The sequence below is a fragment of the Mustela nigripes genome, chromosome 9, assembly GCF_022355385.1.
Source record: "Mustela nigripes isolate SB6536 chromosome 9, MUSNIG.SB6536, whole genome shotgun sequence".
NCBI lineage: Eukaryota > Metazoa > Chordata > Mammalia > Carnivora > Mustelidae > Mustela > Mustela nigripes.
In genome coordinates, this window is record NC_081565.1 from 6,773,455 (window position 1) to 6,794,184 (window position 20,730).

At 56.2% G+C, this 20,730-nt stretch overlaps 3 protein-coding genes across 9 annotated transcripts in view; 2 read left to right on the top strand and 1 right to left on the bottom strand.

Annotated features, from left to right (window-relative positions):
• The window catches only part of ZER1 (zyg-11 related cell cycle regulator), a 29,870-nt gene extending 19,394 nt beyond the window's left edge, over window positions 1–10,476 (top strand). For all 4 annotated transcript variants that reach the window (XM_059410614.1, XM_059410616.1, XM_059410613.1 and 1 more), the window contains 8 exons: window positions 2,486–2,701; window positions 3,397–3,438; window positions 3,599–3,718; window positions 4,964–5,079; window positions 5,400–5,588; window positions 7,208–7,305; window positions 8,914–9,016; window positions 10,268–10,476. In XM_059410614.1, the coding sequence (XP_059266597.1) occupies window positions 2,486–2,701; window positions 3,397–3,438; window positions 3,599–3,718; window positions 4,964–5,079; window positions 5,400–5,588; window positions 7,208–7,305; window positions 8,914–9,016; window positions 10,268–10,325 (942 nt within the window). In that variant the 3' untranslated portion in view covers window positions 10,326–10,476. The remainder of the gene's footprint in view (window positions 1–2,485; window positions 2,702–3,396; window positions 3,439–3,598; window positions 3,719–4,963; window positions 5,080–5,399; window positions 5,589–7,207; window positions 7,306–8,913; window positions 9,017–10,267) is intronic.
• A 4,857-nt stretch (window positions 10,477–15,333) lies between these two features.
• On the top strand, window positions 15,334–18,646 carry ZDHHC12 (zinc finger DHHC-type palmitoyltransferase 12). 3 transcript variants are annotated; one of them, XM_059410624.1, is made up of 6 exons: window positions 15,334–15,483; window positions 16,873–17,009; window positions 17,351–17,428; window positions 17,626–17,792; window positions 17,835–17,848; window positions 17,949–18,646. In XM_059410624.1, exons 1-6 carry the CDS (start codon window positions 15,384–15,386, stop codon window positions 18,341–18,343), a joined length of 891 nt encoding a protein of 296 aa, XP_059266607.1. In that variant the 5' UTR covers window positions 15,334–15,383; the 3' UTR covers window positions 18,344–18,646. The 3 variants fall into 3 exon arrangements, with proteins under 3 accessions (XP_059266607.1, XP_059266608.1, XP_059266606.1); XM_059410625.1 differs by lacking the exon at window positions 17,835–17,848 and having other exon boundaries at window positions 18,000–18,295; XM_059410623.1 differs by lacking the exon at window positions 17,835–17,848 and having other exon boundaries at window positions 15,335–15,483; window positions 17,978–18,646.
• PKN3 (protein kinase N3) overlaps window positions 18,581–20,730 on the bottom strand; it is an 11,271-nt gene continuing 9,121 nt past the window's right edge. For both annotated transcript variants that reach the window (XM_059410617.1, XM_059410620.1), the window contains exons 17-22: window positions 20,313–20,375; window positions 20,134–20,210; window positions 19,593–19,735; window positions 19,398–19,505; window positions 19,142–19,222; window positions 18,581–19,038 (exon numbers count right to left, since the gene is read on the bottom strand). In XM_059410617.1, coding sequence (XP_059266600.1) covers window positions 18,826–19,038; window positions 19,142–19,222; window positions 19,398–19,505; window positions 19,593–19,735; window positions 20,134–20,210; window positions 20,313–20,375 — 685 coding nt within the window. In that variant the 3' untranslated portion in view covers window positions 18,581–18,825. The remainder of the gene's footprint in view (window positions 19,039–19,141; window positions 19,223–19,397; window positions 19,506–19,592; window positions 19,736–20,133; window positions 20,211–20,312; window positions 20,376–20,730) is intronic.

Sequence of the window (20,730 nt, forward strand, 5' to 3'; positions counted from 1 at the left end):
CATCTGCTTTGGGCTCAGGTCATGATCCCAGTGTCCTGGGATTGAGCCCTGCCTTGGGCTACCTGCTCAGCCTGGGTCTGCCTCTCCCTCTCCCCCTGCCTGCTGTTCTCCCTGCTTATGGTTTTCTGCTCTTTCAAATAAACAAATAAATAAAATCTTTTTTAAAAAATCTTAAAGAAAAACAAAGAAAAGAAAGAGAAAATGTGTTAACTACAAAGTGAGTTGTCAGCATAATGCTCAGTGTCCTTATCCAGGGAAAGCCACTGGGGTGCAGTGGCCCGGCCCTTTCCCCACAGAGTAGCAGGCCAGGCTGCCCCACAGGCCCAGGTGGCAGTTGTGGAGTTGGCCCCCTGTGGGCAAACATTTAGGTGACTTTTTTCTTGTTTGCTATTTCAAAGAAGGCTTTCCTGACTCTACTCAATTGATAATCCTTAAAATACGTGACTAAAATTGCCATTGCCGGGGCCATGAATGGGTAGGTGTATTTTTAAAGCATTTGGGACGTAGTCTTGAATTATCCTCCAGAAAGGCTATAGTAGAGATACAGTCTCTGCAAGGGTGAGAAGGCCTGCTTTCCCCCTGCCTGCCAACTCCAGACCTTAGAGCAACCTTTTTCTACCTTGAGATTGATTTTATCATTAGGTAAAAGGGGTGTGTTTTTTGTTTGTTTTTTGTTTGTTTGTTTGTTTTTTTACAAAATTGCTAGTTGAAGACTCCCAAAAAATTCATAAACTCTATCAAAGAAATGGAAATTAAAATGGTGAGGTACCACATTTTATCTCAAGAGACCGAGGATCCCCAACGTTGACAGAGGTCAGGGGAGATGACTTCTGCATACTTCTCCCTGCTGAGGTAGGAATTGTACCACCTTTTTGGAGGCCAACTGGCCGAATTTGCCCAAACTGTAAATGCATTGATCTTTGGGCCTATGTATTCCATGATTCAAATGTTTTTTAGAGGAAAAAGATCACATCTTTGCTTTTTAATTAAAAATAAGTTAGAGGAGGGGCATCTGGGTGGCTCAGTCATTGAGCGCCTGCCTTTGGCTCAGGTCATGATCCCAGCGTCCTGGGATCGAGCCCCGAATCGGGCTCCCTGCTCCGCAGGAAGCCTGCTTTTCCCTCTCCCACGCTCCCTGCTTCTGTTTTCTCCCTCGCCGTGTCTCTGTCAAAAAAATAAATAAAATTTTAAAAATAAGTAAATAAAAATAAAGTAGAGGAAACCAGAATGTTTTAGCTATTGGGACCTGGAGAAGTAACATACCCCCACAATCGGATATTCTGGCAAATCTGCACGTTCCTAATGTGGAAAGATGTCCACTGCATGTTGATAAGTGAAAGGTTTTAGAGCAGTGTGTATAATATCTTTTTTGCCTCACCCCTCCCCCAAATATATATTTGTATTTACATGTTAGAAAAGTCTAGAAGGACATGCACCAAATTTTTAACTGTGATTACTTTTGGGGAATAAAGTGAGAGACTTTAACTTTTCTCTCAAATACTACTATTTGAACTTTTTATGGTGAGTAAGTATTGTCTCTTGTAATTTGAAATAAAATTTTTCTCAGATTAAAAAGTATATGTGTATTTGAGGGGAAAAAAGAGCTAAGAGTGATACACCCCTGAAATTACATAATTAATGAAGTACAGTGATCTGCCAAAATCTGAGGAAGGATGGAAGAAGATTAAATCACAGGCAAATGCTCCAAGAATACTTTAAAAAAAAAAAACAAAACAAGCCCATAGACAGCGCAAAAAGGAATTAAGGCTGTCGAGCAGCGTGAGGCCTCCCGCTCTGCCCGTTGGGACTGTAGAGCCTGCAGCCACTTCGGCAGACAGTTTGGTGTCACCGGGTCAAGTTGAAGACATGCATGGCGCGTGTGACCCAGAAGCCGCTGTGCGTGGACGCCAACATGCAACATCGTTGGAAGTTACCACACGCTGAAGCCCCCTTGGATGTCCACCAACGGTGGGATGGGCCAGTATATTCAAGGACCGTGATACAGTGAACAAATGAATGCTTTTCAGCTGCTCGTGATGACATAGTTGCTCTTACAAACCTGTGGTAAACAAGAGTAAGCTTGTTTGATGCTGGAGAACCTTCCGTGGGGACTCGCAGGGACGGTGGTTCTCTCTAGTGGGGAGAGGAACTGAAGGCCAGGAAGGGACCTGCGGGGCTTTCTGGATGCTGACAGTTTTCTATTTCCTGACCCAGGTGGGGGTTCCATGGTTGCCAAAAAAGGTTTTTTTGCTTCATAAATGCTCATAAAACCATACATTTTTGTTTTATGCTCTCTTCTGTATGAAGATTATATTTCACTTTTTTTTATTTTAATGTTAAAAAAAAAAGCCTTGGAGTCTCCTCTTCCAGAAAGCCTTCCTGGACCACCACAGCTCCAGATGATCTCACACCTCTAGGGCGCCCCTGGAGTCCAGCTCCCGGAGTCCAGCCCTAACTGTGTTCCCCTTGTCTCCCATCCCCCCAGGTCCAGCGGAACTGCTGTCTGACCCTCTGTAACTTCAGCATCCCCGAGGAGCTGGAGTTCCAGTACCGGCGAGTTAATGAGCTCCTGCTCAGCATTCTCAACCCCACGCGGCAGGACGAGTCGATCCAGCGCATCGCCGTGCACCTGTGCAATGCCCTGGTCTGCCAAGTGGACAACGACCACAAGGAGGCCGTGGGCAAGATGGGCTTCGTTGTGGTACGTGCCCTCGAGCTGCCCCTTCTCCAGAGCCCCCCTGCCCCATGACGGATTTAGGCTAGACCAGAGGAAAAATCTTCTCACCATAAATGGAGCTTACGTCCCCGTAGATTTGCTCCGCTCAGAACACTCTGGCATCCTCTCGCGGCCGCTGCAGCCGCGCATTTGGTCCCACCGTTCAAGCCCCTCCTGGCTCCTCAGACCAGGTCCCCTATTAGGTCTTTCTCACTGGGGTTAAATAAGTGTCTGAGGGACTGTTTGTTTAATGTCGGCCTCCCCACTGGGTTGTGAGTTCTGCAGGGAAAGACACTATGCTTGTTCCTTCTTCCAGCATGACCTCCCCAGCACTTTCTCTAGAGTGGGGCCTGGCACAAGGTGGCAGGGAAGGGTGAGGAAGGAGCATCTGGTCTCCTCCTCTTTCGCACTGGATGGAGAGGCTGGAGCCCACAGAGGGGAGGGCCAGGCGCAGCGCTACACAGGGAGCCAGGCCCGAGCTGGACCAGCCCCCAGGCCTCCCGAGGCTAGGGACCACCTCTGTGGGTTGCAGGCCCCCCAGACCAGATAGTTTTATATTCGGTATTGTCGGGATGCATTAGCCAGGAGTGGAAGGGCTGGCTCCCCCTCTCCGTCTTGGTCTTGGGGGACACAGTACCTCTTGAGCCCTGCCCCCCACAACTTCTCTTCTCTGCCCACAGACCATGCTGAAGCTGATTCAGAAGAAGCTGCTGGACAAGATAGTAAGTTGAGCCTTCATGAAGCTCCTCCGCCCCTCCCCTCCCCCAAGAGGGGCTGGTTTGCCCCTGGAGGAGACCCATGTTTTGTGAGGGGGCACCCTCACGGGTGCCAGGAGCCTGCGGGCCCTCCAGGCCGCTGTGCTGAGGTGTCCTCTCCCTTCAGTGCGACCAGGTGATGGAGTTCTCCTGGAGCGCCCTGTGGAACATCACGGACGAGACTCCCGACAACTGTGAGATGTTCCTCAACTTCAATGGCATGAAGCTCTTCCTGGACTGCCTGAAGGTACTGCCCGTCTCTAGCGGTGGCGGCCTCCTTGACCACTCACAGCCGCTCTTCTGTCCCCAGGCGTCCCGCCCGGCAGATCCGTCAGCAGCCCCTCCCCCCGTGGTTCCCACAGAAGGGCAGCGGGGGCTGACTCGCAGGCCCACCCCTGTCTCAGAGCCTGCCCCTGAGGGAAAGCCAAGTCCCATGCTTCTTCCCAGCGCTTCTCCGGCTGCCCGCAGTCTGGCTGGGGTTCCCTGGGATGTCAGCTGGATAGGATTCTGTCCAGTAGGATGGTCTTTTATTTATTTTATTTTAAGATTTTATTTATTTATTTGATAGACAGAGATCACAAGTAGGCAGAGAGGCAGGCAGAGAGAGAGAGGAGGGGAAGCAGACTCGCTGCTGAGCAGAGAGCCCCAATGTGGGGCTCAGTCCCAGGACTCTGGGATCATGACCTGAGCTGAAGGCAGAGGCTTTAACCCACTGAGCCACCCAGGCGCCCCTAGGATGGTCTTTTAAAAGTCATCCTTGGGGCACCTGGCTGGCTGTCGGGAGAGCATTTATAGGACTTACTCTTAATCTCAGGGTTGTGAGTTCAAGCCCCACGTTGGGCATAGAGCTTTCTTTAAATAAATAAATAGGGCGCCTGGGTGGCTCAGTGGGTTAAGCCACTGCCTTCGGCTCAGGTCATGATCTCAGGGTCCTGGGATCGAGTCCCGCATCGGGCTCTCTGCTCAGCAGGGAGCCTGCTTCCTCCTCTCTCTCTCTGCCTGCCTCTCTGCCTACTTGTGATCTCTCTCTGTCAAATAAAAAAAAAAATAAAAAAATAAAATCTTTTAAAAATAAATAAATAAATAAATAAATAAATAAATAAAGGTAGCAATTATAAAAAATAGATAAAACTCATCCTTCATTTTCTTGCTCTAGTTTTTACGCAGTTTCCCTTCAATTCATATTTGAGCTTTTGGCAAATAGAACCATGTTTATTCTCTTCGGAGTTTTTTAGGTCAGATCTCCACTCAGCCTTTGATTTGGTAGCAAGGGGCCGGCACCCTTCTTAATCCCATACGGTACGTACCCCACACTGTACTCGGTGCAGGAGAAGGTGTGAGGACAGCGTGTTGCTCCCCCTCTTTGTCTAGGTGCAGTGGCCAGATACCCATAAAGTCTCTAGGTTAGCAGTACCAGACACTTCAACACAAAACATACCAGCCACTAATTAAGTACTAATTGACCTGGCCCCAATGGCTCTCATTTTGCCAGGAATTCCCAGAGAAGCAAGAACTGCATCGGAACATGCTAGGACTCTTGGGGAACGTGGCCGAGGTGAAGGAGCTGCGGCCGCAGCTAATGACTTCCCAGTTCATCAGTGTCTTCAGGTTGGTATTTCTTCCCTTTCCCTTTTTGCCTTGGCTGCCAGGATGCTCAGGGCTGTAGTCTGTGTTCAGTTTCAGCAATCACTCTCTGCCTAGATCTCTGTTAGAAATGTCACCTTCTGTCTACAAGTGGTTTCCCTCGAGCCTCCATAAATGGTCCTCTTGTAGCTGTGTCTTCAGCAACCTCAGATCTTTAGAATAATTGCTGGGTACGGATAATAGGCGATAAGTCAGCAACACCTCTGGCATCCAGTTTGTAAGCTGGGGTCCAGCAGCTGGTGTCTGAAGAGGGACTTGGAGGAAGTTTTCTCTCCCCTTGGCAGCAACCTGCTGGAGAGCAAGGCTGATGGGATCGAAGTTTCGTACAATGCCTGCGGCGTCCTCTCCCACATCATGTTCGATGGGCCTGAGGTGTGGGGCATCTGCGAGCCCCAGCGGGAGGAGGTAGAGGAGCGCATGTGGGCCGCCATCCAGAGCTGGGACATCAACTCTCGGAGAAACATCAATTACAGGTGCGGAGCGGCGCTGGGAGGGAGGGGTGCTCGAGAGGGGTCCGAGGCGGACGCTCGTTCCCAACAAGGCCTTTCCTCTCATCCCCTGTCACTCTCCCTGAGGGACAGTCCCCGCACAGCACACACTTCACCCGGAAAGCTAACTGCACCTTTCCTGCACATCCACACCCATGTGTACCCGAAGCCGTTTACAAGCATTTGAGAGGGTTTATCTGTGGGAGGAGAAAAGAAGAGGAAAATACCAGCACGCACCAGGGAACCAAACAGAAACCATTTATTTTTTTAAGATTTTATTTATTTATTTGACAGAGACACAGTGAAAGAGGGAACACAGGCAGGCAGAAGCAGGCTTCCTGCCGAGCGGGGAACCGGACACTGAGCTCGATCCCAAGACCCTGGGATCATGACCTGAGCCAAAGGCAGGCGCTTAATGGCTGAGCCCCCCAGGCGGTCTCCCACAAAAACCATTCTTTTTTTTTTTTTTTTAAAGATTTTATTTATTTATTTGACAGAGAGAAATCACAAGTAGATGGAGAGGCAGGCAGAGAGAGAGAGAGAGGGAAGCAGGCTCCCTGCCGAGCAGAGAACCCAATGTGGGACTCGATCCCAGGACCCTGAGATCATGACCTGAGCCGAAGGCAGTGGCTTAACCCACTGAGCCACCCAGGCGCCCCACAAAAACCATTCTTGAGCTCACTCCACCAGAGAAACTCTTCTCACAGTCTGGCGCCTCCCCTCGCAGGAGTTACCCTCTGCACCAGCTTCATTCTTGGCAGTGCAGTGGGCATCACCTCTTCCTGACTTGTGGCTGGATTTGCAGCCACAAGGTATAGGTCTCCCTCCTTGTGTTGTGACTGGGTCACTTTCTGGGTACGGATGGACCATCTTGTACTGATTGACCCTGACCTCGAAAACCCATACTGGGGGACGCCTGGGTGGCTCAGTCAGTTAGGCGTCTGCCTTTGGCTCAGGTCATGATCCCAGGGTCCTAGGATCAAGTCCCGCATTGGGCTCCTTGCTCAGCAGGGAGCCTGCTTCCCCCTCTCCCTGCCACTCCCCATGCTGGTGCACGCTCTTTCTCCAACAAGTGAATAAAATCTTTAAAAAAAAAAAAAAAAAAGGAAAAGAAATCCCATATTGGGAGGAGCAGGCTTGTGCTTGTGGCTTTGTCTGTGCTCCGGTGACTGCCGTTCCCAAGGAGATGTGAGGTGGAAACACTGGCCCAGGGGGTTTGCATGTACATTTTTCAGTCTCTGGGACCATGACTCCAGACGGCCTGTAGAACGCCTCTATAAGAAGTATGGTGTCATTTCTGTTTCTCAGGGTACTTCTCCCTGCCTCCCCCAGACCGGCTCTCTCCTCCTTGCCAAGGTCCCCTGTTTCTTCTCCACATGATCTGTTTCCCTCCTGCCACCCTTGCGTGCCCCCGCCCTGACCTCTCTCCCGAGTGAGCTCCCTTTGTGGAGCCTGAAGGGCCCGATGCCTCCGCCTCTGCTGCAGCCTACTAGCCGGCTCTCGGGCTGTGCGTAGGCCGCTCCAGGCAGGAGAGCTCTCCGGCAGGCAGGAGGCACTCTCCCAACCCCTGGCAGCAGAAGTGACCCTGACCCCTCTCTCTACAGGTCATTTGAGCCAATTCTTCGCCTCCTTCCCCAGGGCATCTCCCCTGTCAGCCAGCACTGGGCCACCTGGGCCCTGTACAACCTCGTGTCTGTCTACCGTGAGTATCCACTCGCCCTTTGTTCAGACACGGGGCTGCTCACTGGGCTTCAAGCACACTTGCCCCCGGGGAGCTTGTAACTGGGGTGCAGAGTCTGTACCCGGGAGCACAGCCCTCCACTTTCCAGCCTCTGCGGGACGCCCAGCATAATGGCTGGCCCTGCCTCATCACCAGAAACGAGTCTGGCAGGCCCGATGGGCCGTCCAGAGTTCCCAGATAGCCTGCTTAATGCTTCCTGCTTCCCCAGAAGGGAAGAGTCAAAAATCTCCGTGTCTTCTGTGGGATAGAATAAGACCAAACAAAGAACTAAGCGCCGCCGAGGAAACAGACTCCCACAGGAACAGGAGAGAACTTTAAAATAATTCTAACTTGATTCCTCGGAGAGTGTCCTATATGCTGGGTGGCTTTGTGGGGAGGAGACCTTGATGACAGATGAGGTTTGACCCTCAATCTCTTTCTTGCTGGTTATGTGACCTCATGCAGGTTATTTAACATCTCTGGGCCTCAGTTTCCTCCCCTGTAGAATGGGGACATCGATAATGCCGACCTCATAAGACTGATGTGAAAAGAGAACCAGCACGAAGTGCCCAGGCCAGTGCCTGGATCCTGTTAACTAGCTCAGCACTGTTAACTAGCAGAGTGGCTCGGAGTGCAGGCTCTGGGGGCAGACATCTGGCTTTGAACCCCGGCTCTCCGCTTGCTGTGGCTGTGTTATGTGGGGCAGTTTTCTCAACCTGTCTGTGCCTCAATTGTCTCTTCTTTAAAATGGGATAAAAATAGGATTGCTGTGAAGTAAGGCATAAAAAATGCTTGGAACAGTGCTTGGCCCATACCAGCTCTTCGATAAGGCTCAGCCTTTTTCATTACTACTTGAGGTTGGTCTTACTAAAGTGTAGCCCCTGACCTTGGAGAGGCAGTGTAGTCCAGAGGCAAGAGCCCTGAGCTGGGACTCCCTTGGACAAACTTCCAGAGTGACTTTGGATGAATTGTTTCCTCCCTCTGAGCCTCGGTTCTTTCATCTGTAAAATGCAGAGCATAAAAGTGACTCTGACTACACAGAGCTGCGTGGAGGGGGCGGGGGTGGAGGGGTGGGGAGGCTGCACTCAAGTGCCCGTGTTCTCCATGGAGCCTAAAGCCCTAGGATCCGAAGCATTAGAATATTCTTTATTGCCATGGACTGTGAACCACCCAATCATAGGAAGGAATGCTGTTTCCAGCCTGGCTGGCCACCAGCATCAGCTGGTAGTTTACTGTTAAAAATACAAATAAATACAGGTTCCTGGGTCTGTTGACTCAGAATACCCAAGGGCTGGGCTTAGGAATCTTTATTTCTATAAAATCTCTGAGAAAAGAAGCCACTGGTTTGGGTGTTATTTTCCATGGGGTAAACTGTGGAAAGAATCATGGCCGCGTCCCAAAGTGGCCTTCTCCAAGGACTCACCCCTTGCTCCCCGAGTCGGCTGGCTCCCGGGTGCAGCAGCGCCTGCCCCCAGGCCTGTCCCTACTCCCCCAACCCCTCAGGGATGGTGGCCCTCACAGCAAGGGTGGGTTCTGGGCCCCAGGCTGCTGGAAGTCTGAGCTGATCTGCTTGTCTGCCCCTCCCCGCAGCCGACAAGTACTGCCCCCTGCTGATCAAAGAAGGAGGGCTGCCCCTGCTGAGGGACATGATCAAGATGGCCACCGCCCGGCAGGAGACAAAGGAAATGGCCCGGTAAGAGATGGGCAGTGTTTCTGCTTGCAGCCTCGGTGTGGGGGAGCAGGGGGACGGGGTCAGGGCCCTCCCTGAGTGTCGTTTTGGCCACAGTGTGGCCAGAAACTACATTGTGCAGCCCGCACAGGGCCTCACTGCCCTCTGTAAGCTTCATCTCTCACTCCCAGCAAATTCCATCCTCTCCTCCCTGGCCCTTAGCAAGTCAGGTCAGAATTCATCATTTTTGGCCAAAGACCTTCCAACAAGAGAGGACACGACGTGGTAAAGAATATTCGAGAGAACTGGCCGGCGAGTGAGAATGGGTTTGCACAAGTGAAGGTGTGAAGGCCATGCACATGGTAGAGCTGCCAGTCCCTTTGAACGTCTACCACAGTCCCTTTGAACATCTCCGTAAGACCCGAGATGCATATCTGAGCCAGCCAGCCTGTCTGAGCAGGTGCCAGCGACACTAAGAGGGAGCTGAGAAGTCACTCCGCCTATCCCACTCCTGTCCCACTCTGGGCACCCCTTATTTCCTAAGAGGCATAGGCTCCTCTTTAGCACATGGAGGCTGCAGTGAGAACTACCCCCTGCTCCCCACCAACCCAAAGGCGTGGTGTTGGACAGGAAGGCCGTCTGAGGTCCCAGGCGACATCTGACTGCAGTGCCAGCGGTTCTCATGGGTCAGTCCAGGGAGGGCACGAGACAGGGACTCTGAGCACCAGTGGCGGCTCCTGAGACCGCAGCACTGGCCCTGGCTGCTGGAGGGTGTCAGGGGCCCTCGTACTGGCTCGGCTGCCCTGGCCCTACCCGGACCACCGCGGGCTCAGGCTCTCTGGGGGAATCTGGCGCGCAGGCAATTTGGGGACCACGAGTACGCCGCCCCAGTAGGCAGGGAGAACATGAAGAAGGCAGGTGGCGCTCAAGAAAGGAGCAGAGAGGGCTGGGAAGGTCAGGTGCGAGCCAGTTCAGGGGCGCCCCTAACCAGAGAGGCCCTGGGGCTGAGAGGCAGGGAAGGGGAGGGGCCTAGGGAGGAAGGAGGGGGCCCAGGGGGCTGATCGTATTGGTGTGCGCAGGTGCCATTTCCTGGGCACTCCACACGTGCCAGCACCCCCCCCCCGCCCCCCACCCCCCACCCCCCAACACACCTCCTGGCTCACATCAGCATCAATGCTGACACTGGCTGCCAAATCCAGTGGCCTCCCCCGCCCGGAGGAGCCAGCCCTACCTGACCCAAGGCCGCCCTCTGATCCTCTCTCCCGTGGTCTCCAGCAAGGTGATTGGGCACTGCAGTAACTTTAAAGAGGAGAACATGGACACGTCCAGATAGAGGCCTCCGCCCCCACGGCCGCCACTGCTCTGGACCACAAGGCCGGGAGGAAGCTCTCAAGCAGCCCAGCGGGCAGACCGCCTCCGGGTAGCCTCCTGATGGATGAAGGGACACGGGGACTTTTGCACAACCGACGCTTTTCCTTAACATTAGTGAGATATATATATATTATATATATATATATATATATATATATATTTTTTTTTTTTTTTGGTTAGGACGTGTGAAGTTTTGTGTGTATGATTTCTGTACAAAAACAAAAGAACACTCCTTGAGTCCCCGCAGCTTCCTCGGCCACTCTCAAGCCCCAACTCCAAGCCTTCATTGCTGCCACTCGCTCCCACCCCCCCAAGACTCAATGCCTCAAACGTGGTGAGAGTCCGGTCCTTTCCCAGTGACCTCAGACCCTGGCCTCGCCGCCCATTAGGAGAGGCAGCAGGCTTCTGAAAGCCCACTCCCGCACCCTAACGCAGCCACCAAAGCCTGAGAACACCATCCGGGCTCCTGGGTGTGGCTGATAGTGTTTGGGAGGAAATCTAGCCCCACTGGGTCTCCCGAATGCCTTGGTGCTCCCAGCCGTCGGCCATCCGGGGTAAGGAAGTGAGTGCTCAGGCGGCCCCAGCCCCCAGGACCCTCAGGAGTGGGGCTCCCGTTGGCCCCCTGCCGGTTCTCTGGCCAGACTTGCCTGAGGCCACGCTGCTATAGAGGCTGCCTGCTGGTCTCCCACCAGGTCCCAGGCTACTGAAGGCCCCAGCCCAGGGCTGGTCAGAACTCAGGCAGATTCCACTGCCCCTTCTGCCAAACATATTCAGCACCCGCCCCAGCCCTGGGAGCCAGCACCGCTGGGGCCTGGGGCTTGCTCCTCACTCCCCAGCCGTTCCCCTGCCCGCAGCACCCATGGTGCCCAGGCACCCCACCAGCAGAACTGAGCCGGCCTCTTTTACCCCCCACCACACACACACACACACACACACACACACACACACACACCTGCCCCGCTGCCCGGAGGACCCCACATGCCTCTCGGTGAGGCAGGAGGTCCCCACTGCAGCCGGACCCGCAGCCAACAGGTAGCTGCTTCCAGACCAGCACTGGGCACAGCCTGCAGTGGCCCCACGTGGCCCTTCTGAGCCCCTCCTCCCTGCCCCCAGGCTTTACCTTGGGAACCTCTGTGCTGTGTTTCAGAGAAGTGTGAGCTGCAAATGTATCTTGAAATATCTTGTGGTCCTCCCTTGATGTAACTCTGCATTGCTCTCTGGAGACAGGCGGCGGCGAGGCGGCCTTTCCAGAACAAGGCTCTGGGGGAGCAGGGCCAACTCTGCAGGCATCCCCCAGGGGATGACCTTTTTTCCTTCCTCCTTCCCTGGGCCTGTTCTTGGATTCTCCTAGCATTTCTGCCTCGAGGCAGAACAGGCTGGATGAGCAGCCCAGGGGAGAGGCACCAGGCCTTCTCCCCCCACAGTGTGCCCCTGCCAGCCCCGGGAAGGGGGTAGCTGCCCTGTGCTTCCTGAACATGGCGGACAGGCCATACCTGCCCCTCCCTTCCCTGCCCAGACCCTGGGCAGAGTTCACATCGCATTGCTTTACCACCTGGGGCCTGGGTAAATGTCTGTAATTTGGGATGTCACAGAAATACATTTTTGTGCAAAGTGGAAAGAACAGGGTGTCTTTTATTTGCAGAAGGGATGGGGTCAGGAGAGGGGCTGGAAGCAGTTTGGGCCCTGGGCCTTGAATGAGGGGACTTGCAGCCGGGAGGGTGCCCTGGGCCAATCTGTGTGCGCATCCTGGAGGGCCGGTGAGCTGCAGCCTGGACACAGGTGGCGGATTGGCCTGAAGTCCGTGCCGCCTCGCATTCTCTCCACACCCCCATGCCCGGGCACCGGATGCAGCTGGCAGCAGGCCCTCTGCCCAGGGTGGTCCAGTCTGATGGTAGAGACAACGTTCTGTGTGAGATTACAACCCCGTGTGCAGCGAGCAGGGAGCACAGAGAGGGCGCCTCCCGTGCGCTGGCAGGAGGAGAAGGGAGGGCCCGGGGAGACGGGTTAGCTGGGCAGCCATGCTTCAGCGAGGGAAAGCGCACCTTCAGCGTGGAGGTAAGAGACAATATGGTGCCCCCAAGCAGGCACGGAGGCTTCTCACAAGAGGAGACGTGTGAGCCGAATCCAGCGAAAGACAAGGCTGCTGCAGGGTGCCTGAGGGGCTCAGTCAGTTAAGAGTCCGATGCTTGATTTCAGCTCAGGTTATGATCTCAGGAGTCGTCGGATCGAGCCCTGGGTTGGGATCCCCACTTGATGGGGATTCTCTCTCTCCCACTCTCCCTCTGCCCCCCCCAACATAAATAAATAAATCTTTTAAAAAGGAAGGGGGCCCTGCCTGGCCTGGCTGTGACAGCCACAGAAAGAGCACTGCAGACCGAGGGGCCGGCTAAAGGGGCCTTACAGGGAGAGCCACGAAGCCGGCCCTGAAAGCCACAGCAGAGCGAAGGAACAAGGGCGCGAGCAGAAGGACCTGGAGAAGCAGCTGGGCATCTGGCTTTGACCTGGCAGAACTGCTGACAGTGCCCTCCGTGCTCCTGAGGCACCAGTAAGGCTGCACCCAATTGAGGAGAGCTGTTCCCCAAAGAACAGTCTAGATGCTGGTGGCCAATTGAAGGGGATCATCCCCCCACCCCCACCCCCACATGCCAGGTACGTGGGTGGCCAGTGCCCAGAGACAAAGACTCGTTCCTTGACCAAACTCTAGTCAGGCTCCCCTGAGCCCTGTTCTCAACTACACTTCAACCTGGGCCTCTAAGAGCCCTACTAGGGGCTCTCACCACAAGTGATTTTGTCCTTCTCCCTCCCTACCTTAAAACACTAAAACACTAAGGTAGTTTCTCACAGCTCAAGGTTGCAGCCCTAGAATGACCCAGACCCCCTTAAAGGGCCTGCCCCCAAGCTGCCAAAAGAACTTACTGTTTGTTTTAGCCACCACCTGACCCAAGCCCCCACCACCACCACACACCATCCTGTGGAGGATTTGCTAAAAAGGGCTTACAGTTGGGAATCCTTCCTCTGTCCCTTTGAAATGTATTTGCGTCTTCTACAACTCAGGAGACCTGAAAGCCATTCCTTCAAAGAGCAGTGCTCAGGGAGGATCAGGCCTCCATTTCCTAGTCCCTGTGGGAGGACAGGCACCTAACTTCAGCTATTGCCAGCTCGCATACACAGCTGGCCTCCTCAGCATTTACACTGACCAACCCATTATAATTTTTCACTTCTGTGAAAGCCACCGCTGTTCTCTTTCCACTCCCTCCTGGTTCCTTTAAAACACCCAGTCACCTCTATACAAATGAGAGTCGCATTCAATTTACACTGCAGTAGCATGTTACTGTTGAAAATCTGTCCTTACCACTCTAACTAGTGTTTGACTTTGTCTATCTTTCACATCAGCAAAGGGCATGACTCATGGAAGCTTTGGCATGATTTAAGTGTTTCCATTCAGCACACTAAGCCACCCATTGCAGTAACCAAGATTGAGTTGCAAGTGACAGTCACTCAACTCAAATACCCACCCAGGCTGGTCAAAGGTGGGAGGAAATTCATTAAGGGAACCTAGAGATTAATATCAGCTTCAGGAATAGCTGGACCTAGGGGCTGAGACAACATTGCTAAGACTCTCTCACTCCCTCTTTCAGTGTTGCTTATCTCTGTGACTCTATAAGTTGGCTTCATTCTCTCCTGGCACAGTCTCCCTCCTTGTAGTGTAGAGACAGTTGCCAGTTGCTCCTACATCCTGTTCCTTATGCTGGAGATCCGAGGGAACGCCCCTTTCTCTCTCAGCATTTATATGGTACTCTTATAGACTGTTGATTGGCTCTGCTGAGTCACATGTCCAGCACCTAGGACCAATCACCGGAGACATTGATATAGGGACCCAGGTTTGGCCCTGTAGAGTCACATGACCATATCTTGTCTCCTGCCACCAGATAGAGTGAGGGACAGAGTTCCTCCAGAGCCACATGGGATGGGGGAAGAGTCAGCTCCCCAACAGAAAAGGGGATGCTGAGCTGACAAAACAACAGATGCCAGAAGAGTGTCCTGGAAGAGCCGATAGGGCCAATCTGTTGGAGAAAGAAGGTGGATGTTGGTATGAGTGGGAAGTGTGGGTGGAAAGGCAGAGCTGAATGGGGAGTGCCTTGGGGACACAGTTAAAGGAGTGTGAACAGTGAATGATGATGAGGTTTCATTTTAGAATATCCCGAAGCCTCGGGTTGGGCAAGTCGTTCGGGCAAGGTGAGGTATTGGCGTACAGCGGGGGAGATGACAGTCTCGTACTAGACACTGCCCTTGCATTATTTAATCCTCCCAACCACCCTGTCAGGAGGATGGTATCATCGGTCTTCACTATATAGACACAAAACAGAGCTCAGAGTGGGTCAGTAACTTGCCCGAGCTCACACAGATAGGAAGGGGTAGTGCTGGTATTTCCCACTCTGACTCCACTTGAGCCCCTCGTACCCAGGATCTGCACCCGGGACGACCACTTTGCTCTCATCCTGTTCGCAGTATCTAAAAATGAATAGCGAGGAGGGAAGGGTGTCACCACGGAGCATCCGAGGGCGAGTCCTGCCCCCCTAGAGACCTCAGGCATCACACCCTAGAAACCCGCACATGTCCACAACCTGGAGTCACACCAAACACCTTGAACATGGAAGCGCCCGGAGAACTGTACGCATGCGCGAGGCCGTGGGGTTGGGGAGGGTTGGGTGGGAGCCCAAGGGGGCGGGGTCGAGACTCGCGCCTGCTCCTCGGCTTTCGAAAGTTACCTGGCTGGTGGGGGCTGGGGCTGGGGGAGTTACCAGCTGCGCGCGCGCCGGCCCCGCCCTCAGCCTCTTCAGGCACCTGTTGGCTCGAGGGCCTACGCGGCCGCAGCTGCTATCCAATAGACAGCCTCCCCGGCCCAACGAGGCCCCGCCTATCTCCAAGATCCACCAATCCCCGGGTGGCCGCGGCCCCTCTCTCTCGAAGGGCCCGCCTCTCCGGGCGCTTCTTCCGGGTGGGGCCCCGGGCAGAGGAGATGGCGCCGTGGGCGCTCCTCAGCCCAGGGGTCCTGGTGCGGACCGGGCACACTGTGCTGACCTGGGGGATCACGCTGGTGCTCTTCCTGCACGATACCGGTGAGCCGGACCCCGCGCGACCCCGGACCCACCCAATCCCGCGTGGTTCCCCAGACGTTTGGGTCTCACTGGGTCTCCTGCTGAAGCCCCAGAAATCCTGGGATTCACCCCATTTCCGCTAGCTCCTGAGCCTCTTCCCCATCTATCATTCCAAGAGCCACCAGCCTTCTGCCTAATACCCAGTTGATCTCTAATTAATCCCAGCATCTTCCTGATCCCTGCCAGATGCCCTGTGCATCCCAGGACCCATCCGCTCCCCTCCAGATCTGACGTCCGACCTGAGCCCCCATCTCCCCTGATCCCGGGACCCACCCGCTCCTTCCCAGGAACTGACTCCCAACCGTCCCTCCGTAAGATTCCGAGGATCAAGTAGATCAAGGACTGGCACCCCACCCATTTCCGTGGCCACTAGCTGCCCGCGTCCAGGCTCCCCACGCTCTGGGGCAAGAAGACACCGAGGGGAGTGGCCCGCCCCTCACTTCGCCGCCCTCACTTCTTGCCCTGTGGTCCCTAACCCTGCTAACATCCTTCCCCTCTTTACCTGCCAGGCTGCTTCCAACCCAAGTTCTCACCCTCCCTCCCTGCCAGCTAGGGTAGCCCCATTCCCCCTTCCTTGCTCCAGCCTCAGCCCCTGGACTGGGGCTGTTGTCACTTTCCTCCTCCAAGGTCCTCACCCTTAAGCCTAAAAACGTGCTCAGTCTCCCCACCTTTCCTTCTCTGCTCCTTTTCACAACCAAGGGACCCCTGAGCTGTCCATACACGGTCACCTACTGTCCCATGCACCTCTCTCCTTACCCCTGCTCCCCCCCAAATCCCAACCCCCATGAGTTGGACTGTCCCTGGCCAGCCCCTCCTCTGTCCCTATCTCGTGGGCATATCAGACCTGGCTCGTCTCCCATCATAGAGCCAAAGGGAGGGACCCCTCCTCCCTCTCCCACACAGCTAGTCAAGTCTAGCCCCTTCACCCCCTTCCCCCTTATCTGTCCATCCCCCTCTGCACTCTTCCTGCCAGTGCCCTTGTCTGGCTACCCTCCTCGCCCTCCTGGATAAGCTGTCTCCAGGCTTCCTCCTGCTCCCCTATCCATCTTTTCTCCAGCAGGAGGGTTTTCAGAAACAGTTCTGACCCTATAAAGCTTCCATGCCTCCCTACTGCCCTTCGCCTTCCAGATAAAAGGCAGATGAACTGCCGCCCTACCCGGGGCCCAAACCTCTCCCTCCTGTACCCTATGCAGTGGCAACACTTGCAGATTTGACCGCTCATTAAACCCCATCTCCAGGCTTTTGTTCAGCCAGGGACAGACTCCCCACCTTCAACTACACCCCCCAACACACAGCCTTCTCCTGTTCAGCTCGGGCCTCAGCCTCACTCTCCTCCTCTGGCCTCTCCAGCTCTGCGGCAGTGGGAAGAGCAGGGGGAGCTGCTCCTGCCCCTTACCTTCCTGCTCCTCGTGCTGGGTTCCCTGCTGCTCTACCTGGCTGTGTCGCTCATGGACCCGGGATATGTGAATGTCCAGCCCCAGCCCCAGGTAACCCCGGGGGCCCCTGGGGGCCTGAACCCTCTCTCCCCCCAACAGGACACACGAGGCCTCCGTAACAGTCTCATGCTGGGATCTGTGCAGAGCGCTCTGCTGGGGGTGCCTCAGTGAATCCTCTTAGCCCTAGAACCCCATCCTACAAAGAGGAAATTGCCAAGGCCCAGCGAGGGAAAACAACTGGTAGAGGTCACACAGCTTCGCTTCACTCAGACGAGAGCATTCTGCCCCTCCAGACCCCCTCCAAGACACAGGGGATGGGCCCCCAACTGCGCAGACCCGGAGCTAAGCTAGTCCCCAAGGGGACCCGATCTTACACCCTCTCCCACTTTCAGGAGGAGGTGAAGGAGGAGCAGACGGCCATGGTTCCTCAAGCCATCCCCCTTCGGCGCTGCAGATACTGCCTGGTGCTGGTGGGTGACCAGGGAACTCCACGGGAGGGCGTGGGGGCAAGGTGGAGACTCCCTGACCTCCTGCCCCCTGTGCCTTGGCCTCCCCCCTCCAGGAAGGCCTCCCTGATGGAGGCCCCAGCCTCCTGACCTCATCACTCCCCTCCGTCTTGGGCCCAGAGGGGAGCTGGCTTTGAGCCTGCCTCCCTCCCTGCCCACAGCAGCCCCTGCGGGCCCGCCACTGCCGCGAGTGCCGGCGCTGCGTGCGCCGCTATGACCACCACTGCCCCTGGATGGAGAACTGCGTGGGGGAGCGCAACCACCCGCTCTTCGTGGCCTACTTGGCGCTGCAGCTGGTGGTGCTTCTGTGGAGCCTCTACCTGGCCTGGTAGGTTCCACTACTGCCCTGGCTACGGGGGGAGGGCCGCAGCATCCGTCCGCAAGGTCGGGGGAGAGCTGGGACTCCCGCTCCGTGCCCTCGGACCTCCTCCCAAGCAGCCTACCCACCGGGGCTCCCGGGGGTACCCCTGCCCTCCCCCAGCAGTAACTCCCCATCTGTCTCCTGCCGCGCAGGTCTGGCCTCCATTTCTTCCAGCCTTGGGGGCTGTGGCTGCGCTCCAGCGGGCTGCTGTTTGCCACCTTCCTGCTGCTCTCCCTCTTCTCCTTGGTGGCCAGCCTGCTCCTCGCCTCGCACCTCTACCTGGTGGCCAGCAACACCACCACCTGGGAGTTCATTTCCTCGCACCGCATTGCCTATCTCCGCCAGCGCCCCGGCAACCCCTTCGACCGCGGCCTGACCCGCAACCTGGCCCACTTCTTCTGCGGATGGCCCTCAGGGTCCTGGGAGACCCTTTGGGCCGAGGGAGAGGAGGAGGAGGAGGAAGGCAGAAGCCAGGCTGTGTAGGGTCACTGGAGGCAAGGCCACCATCTTGTGCCTGAAAACCAGAGGGGATGTAGCCCGCTGGGGTCGGCCCTCAGAGGGCCCTGAGGTCCTTTGCTCCTGCTCGCTCCTCCGAGGCCTCAGAGCAGAGCTGAGCAACAGAACCCTGTGTCAGTGGGCAGGTCTGCCCTGTAAAGGAAGAATGGGAGGCAGAGGGCGTTTGGGGGCGCTCAGGCACCAGAGACCTGGGCTTCAGAGACCTCCACCCTGCTCCCCACGCCAGGATGCTTCCAGTGCACAGTTTTATAAGTTTAATAATCTATAAAGCAAGTCAAGTATTAAAAAAAACAACTGCTCTTTGCTGTGCTGCCCTTTCTGGTCCAGGTCTCCTGGGCGGGGTAGGGGTGGTGGTGGCAGGGAGTGGAGAGCCCCCCACAACCGCCACTTCAAGGCCCAAGACCCACAAATAACCCAGGGAGGCCCAGGCCTCCAGGGCAGGGCACGCAGCTGGGGAGACAGGGCGGACACACCCGAGAGGCCCTCAGGGCCCCAGGAATCTCTCGGACACAAAGTCGAAGTCTCGGAAGGCGGCCTGCTGGCGGGCGGTCAGGGGACAGCGGGGGTCAGGTGGGGTCAGGGCTGGCGGCAGCCCCGTGAACTCGCCCTCGAAGTAGCGCAGGTCTGTAGGGCCACAGAGTGTGGGCAGGAACGGGGGCTGGACGGTGCGGGCGAGCAGGGCCTGCCAGTCAGTGGTCTGGGGGGGCAAGGGGAGAGCTGCCTAAGACAACGAACAGAGGCCCACGCAGCCACGCCAGGCCTCCCCCCGTGCCAGGCGCCCTGCACCCGGCATCACTCACGCTGAAGAAGGGCTGGGTTTTGATCTCCTCCGCGTCCTGCTCACCTGCCCCCAGGCGCTGCTCTGGGCACTTCTGCAGGAGCTGGGCCAGGAGACGGGGGCTCACGGAGGGCACTTGGCCACAGGTACTGCCCGCCTGCCTACGTTCCCCAAGTGAGCTGGGCCGCGGGGCCCCCAAGAGAACGGGTGGTGACGGGACAGCCATGAGCCATGGCCGCTGTCCAGCCCAGCCCTGCCCAGTCCCCCGCGGTGATCACCTTCTGAATGAGCTCGAGACCTTGCACCGACAGAAAGCGGGGATATGGGGCATCCGCGTTGACGATGCAGTCAAACACCTCCTCTTCCGTGTCTCCGGGGAATGGGCACTAGGGGGAAAGGGGGCTCACCAGGGTGCCTAAGCACACCCCTCCGCCCCCACTTAGCAGCACCAGCAGCCCAGGTCCAATGCTCACCTCACCCACCAGCATCTCATAGAGCAGCACACCCAACCCCCACCAGTCCACGGCCCGTGTGTAGGCCTCCTGGGTCAGCACCTCCGGGGCCAGGAACTCTGGGGTGCCACAGAACGTGCTTGTCCGGTCCCCAAAGCCGATCCCTGCAAACCAGCGTCCAACATGTCTCATCCACACAGCCTCAGTGGGCGCAAGAATCAACAGCCAACCCTCGTGACCCCAGGTACCGAGCCCCATGCCAAGCCCTGCCCCATACCCTAGGAGGGGGAGCAGTTTTACGCCATCTGACAGGAGAAAGCAGAGCCTCAGTCAAGTTCATATGCCAAGGTCACGAAGGAAAAGGAGAACCTGGTGCCCTCTCCCTCTGGCTGAGGGCAGGCTGCGGCTCTTCAAGAGCCTCTCAGGCTGGGAAGGAAATACCGATGTGTCCAGCTGGTCCCTGGAAGGAGGGCCAGGGTGGGGATGGGGGGCCACAACCCTGCTGGCCTGGGCTGGGTGAGCAGCGCTGGAGGACAGGGAATCCTGGGCAGCAGGGACCCACCTTCCTTACACAGCCCAAAGTCTGCGATCTTCAGGAAACCCTGGGCATCCAGCAGAAGGTTATCCAACTTCAGGTCCCTGAGGGTAAGGAGGGCAGATCAGAGGGGCCCTGGAGCATCACAGGAGGAGGGCAGTGGCTGCTCCTCCACCCCCGCCCCCAGCACCTCTGCGGCAAGTTACCTGTAAATGATCTTCTTCTCATGTAAGAACTGCAGCCCGAGGACCACACAGGCCAGGTAGAACCTGTGAGTGGCATGGGGGGGTGGGTGGCAGAGGGAGTTCAGGCCCAGAACTGTGGTGGCCAGGGCGGGGAGACACCAGGATGGCCCCAACCCGGGCAGCCCTGAATGTCCCAGCCAGAGTCAGATGCCAGGGGGAGGGGGCGGGGAGAGTGGGTGTTTCTCCAGACCGTGGCCCCAAGGTTGCTGCCCACTGACAGCCTACCCTTCCTGGGCTCTGAGATTGTGCCAGGAATGATGCCACGTGTCGGGGGCGGGGAGAGTGGGTGTTTCTCCAGACCGTGGCCCCAAGGTTGCTGCCCGCTGACAGCCTACCCTTCCTGGGCTCTGAGATTGTGCCAGGAATGATGCCACGTGTC

What these genes read in the sequence shown, in the direction of transcription:
- ZDHHC12 (XM_059410624.1), top strand. Translation starts at nt 15,384, where the DNA reads ATGGCGCCGTGGGCGCTCCTCAGCCCAGGGGTCCTGGTGCGGACCGGG. An exon ending in ATGTCCAGCCCCAGCCCCAG is followed by an intron (nt 17,010 to 17,350) that starts GTAACCCCGGGG and finishes TCCCACTTTCAG; the next exon opens with GAGGAGGTGAAGGAGGAGCA. An exon ending in GCAGATACTGCCTGGTGCTG is followed by an intron (nt 17,429 to 17,625) that starts GTGGGTGACCAG and finishes CCCTGCCCACAG; the next exon opens with CAGCCCCTGCGGGCCCGCCA.